The sequence below is a fragment of the Centroberyx gerrardi genome, chromosome 8 (assembly GCF_048128805.1).
Source record: "Centroberyx gerrardi isolate f3 chromosome 8, fCenGer3.hap1.cur.20231027, whole genome shotgun sequence".
Classification (NCBI taxonomy): Eukaryota; Metazoa; Chordata; class Actinopteri; order Beryciformes; family Berycidae; genus Centroberyx; species Centroberyx gerrardi.
In genome coordinates, this window is record NC_136004.1 from 15,796,269 (window position 1) to 15,809,311 (window position 13,043).

At 44.8% G+C, this 13,043-nt stretch overlaps 1 protein-coding gene across 2 annotated transcripts in view; it reads left to right on the top strand.

Moving 5' to 3' along the window:
- LOC139911996 (single-stranded DNA-binding protein 2) overlaps positions 1-13,043 on the top strand; it is a 54,357-nt gene that overhangs the window by 37,635 nt on the left and 3,679 nt on the right. For both annotated transcript variants that reach the window (XM_071899648.2, XM_071899649.2), the window contains exons 5-7: positions 10,164-10,253; positions 12,345-12,404; positions 12,545-12,611. In XM_071899648.2, the coding sequence (XP_071755749.1) occupies positions 10,164-10,253; positions 12,345-12,404; positions 12,545-12,611 (217 nt within the window). The remainder of the gene's footprint in view (positions 1-10,163; positions 10,254-12,344; positions 12,405-12,544; positions 12,612-13,043) is intronic.

Consider the following 13,043-nt stretch of genomic DNA (forward strand, 5'->3'; position numbering starts at 1 on the left):
ATGTTTCTAATCTCAGGATCGCTCCCTCCTATATCATTATGATATGGATCTTTCCTAACGCATGCAACACCTGTTTTTAGTATTTCTGATCTGCAGTGCATGTCACTGTTCCAGCCTTGCACTGTCAACTGCTGGGAACCAATAATCTTACTGCTGAGTTTTTTAACGAAATGCCATCTCCCCAGGCATCCACGCAGCCGAGCTCTGCAGCGTCTGAACTGAGTGGGAGAGCCATGAGATTATTTCGTCTGTGATAAGTGCAGCAGTTTCTTTACCATGAAATCTGACCACTCAAGGAATCGACACCCTCCATCTCAAATTTGTAGATTTTGATATTAAAGACAGGAGAATGGGTAAAGATTTGTCACTGTGCATTTCTAGACGTGTAATTAAATTCATTCACAGTAGAAATTCCTTTACTAAAACTCCTTGAGCTCTGAAGAAATACATTGAAATACTAGACCAAGGATCATATGAACTACAAAACTCAGCCAAAATGTGCTGTAAATTCCACTTTGTAGTAAATTTTCTAAAAAATTATAAACCTATTTTTATATTACATTTGTGAACTGTAACTGAATATGTGTGGATAAATCTCATTTACTTCATTCATGACCTTCAAATTACTACAGTATATTCTTACTATATTTTTTCTTTGTGGGACTGAACCTTTGTGATACTGTAGAAATCTTAAAGTTTGAGATGTTAAAGCTTGCCACTTCCTGTTCTTCTACTTCTATCCCTCTTTCTTCTACTTCTATCCCTCTTTCTTTCGAGGACTTGCATTGAAGAGCTCTGACCAGAAAAAGTCCTGCTGGTTTGACACCTTGGATGCAGAGGTGAAAGCTCGGTGTGCTGAGAGGAAGAAATTGTTAGCAACTTTTGAGAGCGATACGATACAAGCCATCGACTTTGTGAAATCCCTGAGGATGTTTCATAATAAACCGATGGAGGTTGATCACCAGGTTATTATTATGTGAGTGGTGATTAGCATTTGCATAGGTTAAACTTGAGGATGGATGGAGTGATTCCCTACCAGGAACTGCGACCTCACCCCAGTACAGAACTACCAGACCTCTTTTTTTATGGAGGAACTTGTGTGTGTGTGTGTGTGTGTGTGTGTGTGTGCAAAAGAGATGGGGAAAGAGCATGAGAGAGAGGACAGAGACAACCTAGAAACAGAGACTCCAAGCATTGTGGGTAACAAGCTGATTCCACCCAGTTGAGAACCAATGGGGGTTGGGGAGACCCCCAGTCTGTTTCCAGGGAAACAGAGCCCTTTCTCCACTACTCCCCTCTCTCTCTCTCTCTCTCTCTCTCTCTCTCTCTCTCTCTCTCTCTCTCTCTCTCTCTCTCTCTCTCTCTCTCTCTCTCTCTCTCTCTCTCTCTCTCTCTCTCTCTCTCTCTCTCTCTCTCTCGTTTCTTGGCGGTGCTGAGGAGGAGGGAGATGTGGAGGTGACTCACTGTAACATCATTGCCATGGCAATGAAGAGCGAGCCGAGCGGAGAGGGAGTGAAGGGAGAGAGGGAACGGGAACTTCCATAGATTGAGCCGAGATGGAACAGAAACGGTTGTCATGACTTCAGCAGTTAAAAACAAGAGACATTTTCGATGTTTATTGTGTGCTGGGCTGCTTATGCTTTTCTGTGACACCACGCGTTTCCTTAGAAGAACATTGCAATCGTTAGCTCTCTTTCTCCCCTTCTTCCCTCGCCTGCCTTTCCACCTCACACTCTGCAGTTCTTCGCAGCTTCTTCCTCTTTCTTGTTCGTCAGCCGTTTTGCCCTCGTCCGTTCCCTCTGCTTATCTCTGCCCTTGTTCTCTCTCTCTCTCTCTCTCTCTGCATTCCTCTTCCTTCCTCTCTTCCTGGCCTGTCGCGCTCGTCCTTCTTGTAAAGTGTCTCTGAGGGAGCGCGTGTTTTCCGCTGGCGTGTTGCGCTGAGTCATGTCACATGCGTGTTTGGACATGCCGAGCAGGCGTGTTTATGTCATGTTGACATATGCGCGCCCAGCTGCTCTGCGGTGGCCAGGGGTAAAGAGGAGGGCACGGCGGGGAGCGGAGGGGAGAGGTGAAGTTGGGGCAGAGGAAGACGAGGAGGTAGAAGAATGAGGACAGGCTCCAACAGAGCTGTGGGTTGAGGAAGAATAATTTCTGTTTTGTTTCTGTTTTCTGCAGTTATTGTTATTGATTTTAAGGATGAAGGGGTGAGTCGGGAGCGCATGCTACATGTCTCCAGTGGTCTGAGTGTTGATGTTTGCGCTCTCATATAGACAGTGATCCAGAGACTGAGCCCTAAGAGCCGCAGCGAGGCTACAGAGCGAGAGCAGAAGGAGGGCAGAGCGAGAACGCTGAAAGGATCAGGCTGGCGCGTTATCTCTTTGACCCCAACTAACCCCAGTGGTTGTTTTGCTGTTGTAGACACCCATATCCTTATCTTGTGCTGTCTCCTGTGTCTGGCCTTCTAGCACTAGAGGGGCTGCAAGACGAGACACCAAAAGTGGCTTCTCACCCGCTCTCCCTGTGGCCGGGGCTGATGAGGCTGCAGCGAGGGGGGTGTCAACAGTTCTGCTAATTCCCCTGCTCCGGTCCGTTCCTCTATCTCCGCAACTGCAACATGATATATGATAAAAGAACCGGATCAATTCAATGGTATATATATAGATCACACAATCCCTGGATTCTAGCTGGATCGATATTCTGTAAGTCTTTCTATCGACCTGCCAGATACACAAAACCATCTCGCTGCCCGTGACAGAATCTCCCCTTCATCTCAAGATGTGGCTTTTAAATCTGCCTCGGCGGTAGTGTAGAGTCTCTCTACCCTTTCCTCTCCTCTGTTCGGTCCATCTCCCTTATCTCCTCCAGTGTCGTTGAACCGAGCGAGATAGTGGTGGGAGGAGTGTGGCTCCCCTGCTCCAAAGTGACTATCATTTACAGCTGTGTAAATCTGTGTGTGTGTGTGTATCTGACACCGCATCAGCTCCGCAGCTCCACCTCGCATATTATACAGCTCCTGGCAGCTTCACACAGGCCAGACATGTTTACGAGGGTCGATAATGACATCAGTGATAAAGGAAAAGCGGCCAGTGGTCCCCGTCGCTGTTGTGTGCAACTGTGCAGCCGATATCGCCCCACCTGTAATCAGCCAGCGAGACCAGGTAGATGAGTATTGTGCTGTCATTACGGCTGCGATACGAGGATAATCAGCCGTAATGACACACCGGAGAGCGTCTGGGTGCTGGTGGGAATTCTGCTGTACAGGATAATGTGCTGCTGAAGGTGAGGAAGAGTGAAAAGATGGAGAAAAGGTGCAGATTGTGTCTGTTGAGAGTCAAAGAGACTTATCGCGCAGGTTGAAACGGTTTTCCTCCACCCTCCACTCCATCTCTCTCCCTCTCTCTCCTCTGCTGAAGCACTCCGGGTTTCTCCGGGTGTTAACAAACAGAGACGGAGAAAGGCGTTGTGTGGATGTACGTGGCTAATAGATGTTTATTCTTGGCGGCTTGGACTGCACCGGATATTTTTGCTAAACAGCAGAGAGCTGGGAGGAAGCGCACGTAGGAGGGAACACGTTCCGTCACAAAATATCCGTGCTCCCCCCCCCCACACACACACACACACACACACACACACACTCACTGCTGTGTGTAGCATGAATATATGGCATCTTTTGGTAGGAAGGAGAGCTGTGAATGCCAGAGGGCGATTTTAAGCCTATCTGCCTTGAAATTGAAAAGTGAGTTTGGCTGCGGATTGGACAGTGGAGCGTGCTGAACTGTCTCTGGTCGCCACGGGAGACTGTGAATAATACATGGTTAAAAGCAGAGCACACCCATTCTCGGCTCAAACCAGCAGCACACACTTTCCTCTCTCCCTCTCTCTCTCTTCCCGTCTCTCCTCTCTCGTGTTGCTGAAGTCTGACAGTTTTCTCTCAGTTATAGCTGTACAGTCACAGCTACACTATTGACAGTAACAATTATAGACAGACTACAAAGTTACAGTTATATTCAACTCACATAGTAAGAGAAATCACCCTCTTACTGTGTTTTCCTCCCTCATGCTCGCATGTGCGTACAGTATGTGCATGTGTGTTGTTGCTTGTCACTGTGTGTTTGGAGTGTGTGTGTGTGTGTGTGTGTGTGCGTTTCATGCAGAGTGGTAGCATCTCTTCTTTCCATTTCCCCCCCTCCCTTGTTCAGGAAGTGTACTAATGGCATTTGAGAGGATGGAGGGAGTGGGGAAGAGGGAGAGGGAGGAGGGACGGGGTTCCTTCCTGTGTGGTGTGTCATTTGTGTATCCTGTTGTAATGGGGGTGGCCTTGAGACTCAGTGGCAGAACCCCTCCACACCCCACTAGTGCCCCCCCCCACCCAACCGCTCTCCAAAGGCTGCCAACTTATGAGAGATTTCTGACCTTTTATATCTCTTTCCTCGCTCTGCCGTACTTTTCCCTCTTCCTCCACTCTCACTGCTCCTATTTCTCTCACTTTCCACTGCAATCGAATCCCAATAGCAAGCATTCAGTCATGTAATCGCCCATTGTTTTCCAACCAGTTGTTTAGCGTAAAATATTTAGACAGAGAAGTAGTTTAAGTCTAATTACAGCAGTGCGATAAAGACCCAAAGTTAGGGTGGTGTATGGATGCAAGCAAAATGAGACACAGCTGATTTGTGTGAGAAGCATAGACAGCGAAAATAGACAGCGACTGATCCAGCTTGAGACAGTGTGAGAGAGAGAGAGAGAGAGAGAGAGACAGAGGGAGAGAGAGAGAGAGAGTGAGAGAGAGACAGAGGGAGAGAGAGAGAGAGAGTGAGAGAGAGACAGAGGGAGAGAGTGAGAATAGACACAAGACCTTTTCAGATTCCACTCACGCATCTCTGAGTGTCTCTCAGTCTCTGGAGTATTGAATGACGATGACACCCCACCTTTACACACACACACACACATACACACACATACAAGCATGATTACACACATACAGGAACACACAATCAGTAAACAGGCACCGATGAAAAGAGTCTGTGAGTTATTGTGTTAAGTATTACCGAGCCCTTTAGTCCGGTGGGGTTTAGTGCAGTGTGTAAATTCAATGGGGATAAGAGAAGAATAGAGAAAGTATGGTTGTCAGGTGGAGTGGTGTAGTGGAATCACACTAGATTTAACTATCTACAATTTCGTCAACAAATTTGTGCATTTTATACCGCAAAGCACAGCGTGTTTTGAACACTTCACACCGGCTGTTTTTGATCCACTGTCAAGTTTTTTTTAGATTAGCAAACTTTAATGTTTAAAATTTGTTGTGCAGCACAGAAAACACAATTATAATCAACAGACAGGAGACCCAGTCAACTCTCATCTCAGCAATCATTCCACAATTATCCCATAAAGCAAAGTATACTTGATAAGGTAAAGCGCCATTGTAGTGTAATATCAGTAAAGTGCACTGGATGGAGAGATTGTACACATGATCCAAGCCAGCTCAGCAATGGCTGAAGGAATAAATGAGGTCATGCCCCTCTTGTTTTAGTCCTAGCACATCTGAACCTGCGCTCGCACAACATGACATCAAACTCCTGATTTAGTGGGTGAGAAGAGGGTGTGATGATCTTGTCTGCCTTTTGGGTCAGGCCTAGTGCAAGTAGTCCAGTGAGCCAGGTCCTTTTGATGTTGACGTATGATTTTACCACACAGTTTGACCATCTTTCCTAGTCCTTGGCAATGCTATACCATAGAAAAAGTTCAGCAGGCCTTTTTCTTTACCGGCACATCCCCACCTACCAGAAGCTGTTGTTGACTCCTCAACAACAGCTTCTGGTTGATTTCTCAGACACTGATCTAGCTCAAACAGCTCAAACAGTAGACATTTTTAAATTAAAGCTTAAGATGTACCTGTTTAGCATTGCTAAAAAACAGGACAGATGTACCTGTTTAGCATTGCTAAGCAGGTACATCTTAGAACTTGTTCTTAGAACTGAGAACTTCTTTGAATTTGAGTTATTATTTTGATTTTATCTTATTTCATCCTTTCCTCCAAGTCTCTCTCACACGTCAAGTCTCTCTCTTATTGCTTGCTCTATTTTTCAATCTGCATTTTATTATTTTTATCAGTATTCTTTAATTTTTACGTATCCTTAACCATATTTTATTTTATTCATTTTAATGTGAAGCGCATTGCATTGCATTAGTTTGTACGAAATGTGCTATATAAATAAATAAAACTTGATTGATCTGCTCACCTCCGGGACCCATTTAAATCCCATTTTGGACTTGTGATTCCTCCTCTTGTGGAGGGTAGAGCGGTGTAAGCTCGGTGATGTTGTAGTGAAATGTAGTGTACGTCTGGTGTGTTTGCCTGGTATTGCTCTCTCCTGGAGGGTGGCGGCTTGAATAATTTACACAACAAATGAGTTTGCCAGGAGGTGCAGGTGTTCCTGTGAGGGCGGCAGGAGCCTTTCCACTGCCTCAAGTTTCATCACAAACACCTTCCAGCCACAACTCCAATAGATATGTGGGGATTATGGTACATTGTCACCAATAATACAATAATAATAATCTGAAATCAACCACAATGTCATTCTCTGTATTTCACAGTGGTCCCTGCCTCATGTCAGCTGCTACAGATCCTTGACCCTGTACTATAGTTCACTGTCATTTGATCTAAAACATACAACAATGTTTCACCAAGATCCTAACTTTCCTTTTGGTGTGTTTTATTTTTCTCTTGTGGTTATTTGTCTCCTGATGCTATGATACTCTGTTAGCTATCTTTCTATTTTTCCCTTCCCAACTGAATATTTGATTTGTGAGATGATGATAGTGATGGTGATAATGAGCTTTATCCCTCCAGATGGAGAATAAATAGCGATCTGGGCCTTATAATTAATTCGCAAAATAAAATCATACAACTCCGCCAGGTGAAGTGCAGGAACATAAACATCAGCTGTGATGCTTGCCTCTGACTGGCCTACATTGATCAGCTATGATCCACTATGATATGTTGCAATCTAGAGAGAGATAACTAAAATACTGTATGTGTGTTGTATTAGTATTACACTCACACACACACACACACACACATATGTATACAGCCACCATCTGAATATTTCATTGTTCCTCTCTCTCAGCCTTGTCATAAAAGTGTAAACATTGGTGTGTGAGAAGTGTAAATGATAGACTCATTATCAGTGTATTATACTGTGTGCTTTTTGTGTTTGAAAAGGTTAAGTGCTGGAATAAGCGGGGCTTGGCTGCGTATCAGTATTAGAACAGAACTGCCTAACAGGAATTCAGTGAGTCCTTTGACTGCATTTAATCTGTGTAATTTGTTTAAAAAAGTATGACAACCAACAGTCAACACGATCTTCATGTTCACTACGCTGTTGTATCTCACATAATCCAATAGTACCACAGTGATCTGGTCACATTGCATCAGGTGAAACCCTGGCAGTGTTAAAGTCAACAAGATTATCAGTAGCTGTGAGTGACTGCATTCTTTCTGAATGACTCTGGTAAACCTTGCTTAACTCCAGCTCTGTTATGGACTTGGCACATCAGCATGTTTGATTTCACTATTGCTGGCAGTTATCTATTAAGAGTGCAGTATTAAGAGTGGAATGAGCATTAAATGTTTTCACTAATTTGGTATCATAGCCACAAGTCAGGAGATAAAGGAAATTGGTATAACCAAGAGATTAGTGGGCAGTTTTTTGCCATTGAAAAAAAACACCATCCCTTCCCAGTTTGTCAAGATAGCAGGTCTTATGAGTCTACAAATCCTTAACCTTTATCTAGTGTTTGCCCCAACACTTGGAACGACCTGGCCAGCTCATATCGTTATAATGCCCATCAGTGCAATTGGATTGACCTTACAGATGCTATTCTCAGTAGTTGATTAGGAAATAGCTCCCAGCCGCTCGTCTACACTTTAATTCCAATGTTAGCTCCACATTCAACCCATATAGTAATTTATATGATATAGTCCTGACCCAGCATTGTTGCACCTATACCAGCCATGGAACCAGTGTTGTTACATATTACACACATGTAGCCATTGTAGAGGTTCCTCACTCTGCATCTGCCCTGCATTAATATGACAGGACTGTCCAAATATTCTTATTCTGTGTGGAGCAGCAGTGCAGCAGGAGTGCAGCAAGCATGTAAACAGTGAGACTTAAACAGCCATCAGCCATCCTGTCTAGTCGCTCAGTGTTGCTCATTTCAGTACAACTCTGTTCTGCACTGGGCCTTTTATTTGTAAACCCTCTAACAACCACGATATCTAGGCAACGTTTTGATGCACTGTATGTGTTTTTGCTGATAACTGCCTTATGAGCAGTCGTACACTGATTGATCTTGTCCCAGTTAACGATTCCTATCCCTTCTGAGAACAGAGTTATAGATGTTATTGTACATATTTAACACAAGCATAGCCGTGCAAGCCATGACTTCAAACATTCAGCTCTCCTCTTCTGCTCTGTGTTGCTTTCAGTCCACTTTGCTTTAAGGTTTAAATCAATCTGGTTTGTCAGAATCAAGACTGTCAGTTCCAGAGATGTTAGTGTTGTTGCCGGTCGGTGTTGTTGTTGTTGTGTTCTGTAGATGGAGGGTCGTGCTGGTATCGAGGCAGGGAGATATCCTGGCATGTGGTATTTATTTATTTTTTTTCTTGTTGCTTTATTTGGAAAATGCTGCTTTGTCAGCAGGTCAGGTAGATTTTTCCTCCCCCTGTTCTCCTTCTCTCTCTCACACAAACAAACATACAGTACACTCTGAGGCACTTGCACTCGCATGCACGCATGCACACACACACACACACACACACACACACACACACATAATCTCTGCTTTGTCCTCTTTTCTCCTCTCTCGCTCTCTCCCTCCCTCTCTCTCTCTCTCTCTCTCTCGCTCTCTCACTCTCTCTCTCTTTCTCTGTCTGTGCGAAGGCAAACTCAGCAGACCTCCAGGCTGCCAGTGAGTAAAAGGCATTCTGGGTAATCCGGGGTGCGAGGAGGAAGAGGGAAAAGAGAGAAAAAAAATAACTCTCCGAAAATCACGAGAACACACACTTGCACATGTGCATACACACACACACACACACACACACTCCAAATCCAGTCTCTCACCACTGAACCATGGAGATACAATATCCATCTGTGTCCATCTGTACGTTCATCTGCTGAGACAAATGCAGGCTCCGTTTGAGGAGCAGCAGAATATGGAATCAAAGGGCTGTGCTGCGTCCTGCGCTCTGTTCCTCAGCGTTGGCGATCGGGAGATATGAGGGAGAAACGGGACGGGGGGATAGCGAGGGTGGCGGGGTGGAGCGCAGGAGGATACAGGAGTGTCGTCAGGCCGCTTTTATCTCGGCTCTGATTAAACCTTGTTCCAGTCTGACCTAAAAAGTCAGCCGGCGGAAACTTCAGAGACTGTGGGTGAATTTCACCGGAGCTCTTTACACCCAGCCGATGCCATCAGAAGGAGCGAGAGGGAGAGAGAGGGAGAGAGAGAGAGATAGAGAGATCAGAGGAATAGAACAGAGTGGGCAGATACTGAAAAAAGTACACACAGACACATATGCTAGCTTTATGCTTACACTCATTATCATATATAAAATATGTATGTACACACACACACATGCATGCAGCCACTCACTCACTCTCACCCACTGCATACTGTCTATGTATGTCATGTGGGGTGAGGATGAGGCTGGTGCTGGTGCTGTGGGAGGCAACTCCTGGTTAGTTACAGTAGCACAATGCCACAGGAAGCAGACAGAGGCAGTGCTGAAATGTGCCAGCGCCGCCCGTCTGGGACAAGCACAACAAAAAAACAAGGTATAAAAATAACCTGTCCTGGGCCGGCATGCCAGGGCATCTGCAGAAACAGGAAATATCCCACAGAGAGAGAGAGAGAGAGAGAGAGAGAGAGAGAGAGAGAGATAGGGGAAGACCAGGGGATTGCTGATTCTTTTTTTTTTTTTTTTCACGACTCTCCCGGTGTTCTTTCATTTGTGGCAGGTTCAGGAGATGTGTGGTATTGTGGACGCCGACTGTACAAAGATTAGGTGTTCAGTCTGAGTTCGGGCTTCGAGTTTTAACTCTGTTTCCATCTGTCTCTATCTATTTCTGTGTGTGTGTGTGTGTGTGTGTGTGTGCATCTTGTAGAGTGCAGCAGCAGCTCCCAGCCCTGTCCTTGGGAGCCTTCCCCCGGGAGAAGGCATGCCGGTGGGGCCAGTCCCTCCAGGATTCTTTCAGGTATACACACACACACACACACACACACACACACACACACACAGGGAAAAGAGGGGAGTCTTTGGGCCACTTACGCATATTAGAAAAAAGGGGCACAGGTTAAATTATCGCACATATTTCATCGAGGAGCTTGTGTCACCTAGGCCTTATTCTGTGTCATTGCAGGGTTTATCTGAGTGAGAGAGCTGCTGGTGTGTTATTGTGTGTGTGTGTGTGTGTGTGTGTGTGTGTGTGTGTGTCTGAGTATCTAATTAGTGAAGATCAGAGGCACTAGAGCAAACGAGTGGCTACACACCTCACCTCTATCCTGCAAAGAACTCACTCTGTCATTCTAGAGGGTTTTGAACGACTGTATGCAGTATAATGTGTTTTTACATATTATGTGTGTATAATGTGCATTTAACTGTGTGTGTGTGTGTGTGTGTGTGTGTGTGTGTGTGTGTGTTTGTGACAGACAGAGAGAGAAAACAGACAGACAGAGAAAGAAATCTCTCACAGACTAAGTCACACGCACAGCTTGGCCCCAGATGATCTCTGTTCTCCATCAGAAGGACTGGCCTAGCTGCAGATTGATTAGCCGTCATTATCAGTCAAACTCAGTAGCTCCCGCCTGACACACAGATCAATAGCCTTCATGGTCATTTCTCAGCTCAGCTTTCAAAAAACTCAAACTTGAGTCCAAACACCCTTTTCCATGTTACCCCTGACCATCCCCTTCTGAAGATCAATTGTTCTTTGAAGACGATGTCGTGTCAAGGCCTATCAACTAAAGAAACACAACAATCACCGGTTCCTCGCTCAGATTGCAGAAAATGCCAAGCATGTGAGCTGGATCAGAGAATATCTGCAGAGCTGAATTTTGCAATTAACTGTGTTTTATTGGAAAAAATGAAGGAGCACACAGTCAATGCACACTCATGCCCACACAGTCATACTCAGTTAAATCATGCTCAGGAGTTTTCACTTCACAAAATTAGCTCTATAAATCATTTAGTCACAATTACCCCGATCACTGCTCGTCCATTCATCCATCCATCCACCCATCCGTAATTCGTCCATCCATCCATCCATCCATCATTCATTGTTTCATTCATTTATTCATCCACTCACTCACTCATTCCCAATCCCCTTTATCCATTAATTTGCATTGACTTGTTCATAAAGTAATAAGGTTTTGAAGTACTTACATAGTCGTGAAATATCATAGCTGTTTTCCCTTTGATGATGGATCTTCTAGCACAGCTGGAAGATGAGAGGAGGGGGATTTTAAGACGAGACCCCGACTCACCGTCAAAACTAGTGGGCCATTGCTCTCTAGTGGCTAGTTACAGTATTACTTCTCCACGCCTGCAGGCTGGATTTTCAAAGGAAATTATAACCACAGTGCATTAGTTCAGCAGACATAGCAACAGCATTGCTACTGTCTGTGGTGAGGACAAGTGAAAGCCCGCTCATAGCAGCAAAAGCGCTTTTCACACACGCTGCCAAACTCCAGACTGTTGACACATGCGCTGACATCATGATTAACAAACCTCGTCCTTCGTCACACGTCTCTTTTTCCATCAATCCCATCCAATGAAAGCGCGGTCAGCTTCCCCGCTCGGCTGTCGTGGAACTTGCGACCCACTCTTGTTAAAGGAAAACGAGCCCAAAAATCAGCATGAGACACACACAGTATATCTGGTTGTTTTCCTGTTTGTCGAGTGAAAAAATATCAATATCATTCATTTTCACAGAGGTTGATCTTAGAAGTGTAAACCACACTGGAAGGGTTATAAAAGAATGAGAGAAATTTGTCACCTGACTTGGCAACCCTAACACAAAGTGAATACATTCCAAAAAAGTAAATTATTTAAACATTTTTGTCCAAATCCAAATTTGAAGTATCTAGATAATATTATTTTCTATACATTTCCTTCAAAGCTAAAAAAGTAGTGTTTTGTTACTGAGGCTGTAACAGATGACAAGAACCGTCTTGAGGCTCTGAGGCTCAAAATTAAGCATCCAGGAGTTTGTTGTACATGTGATAGACGTTGTCTATTTCTAAACCCGAGTGCTTGATTACACATGTATTCATGCTTGTTTTGTCAGCCGTTCATGTCACCTCGATACCCTGGAGGACCCAGACCACCCCTCAGATTACCCAATCAGGTAAGAGCCACACTGACACCTGCAGGCCGCACATGGGAAGAGTGGAGAGTAGAAATGGAGAGAAACTGTGTGACAATAATGTTGGGGATAAAGAGGAAGAAGATGATGGTGCAGATGATGGATCTTCTCCCCTTTTGTAGGGACTTGGAGGAGTTCCTGGCAGCCAGCCTATGTTACCCAGCGGGATGGACCCCACAAGACAGCAAGGTATACACAGACACACAGGCATGCACACACACACATACAGTACAGTACATACTGTACAGTACACTCAGCATCCACTTTATTACTGTAGGTACACCTCTGTTTACACAAACCGCTCGTTCCTCCAGACAATGTGTCATGAATTAATTAGTATAAAGCATGCATACAGGATGAGCTTCAGTTACTGTTTGACTAAATATTAGAATGGGCAAGATGTGTCACTGAAGCGACTTTGAACCTGGTCTGATTTTTGGAGCCAGGCACACCGGTTCCAGCTTCTCAGTATTGGCTGTCCTCCTGGGATTTTGGCACACTACAGTGTCTACAGTTTACAGAGAATGGTGCAATAAACAAAAAATCATCCACTCAGCAAAAAACGCTTTGTTGATGAGAGAGGTCAGCAAGAGGATAAGGCAGCAGTGGGCATGTGATCAC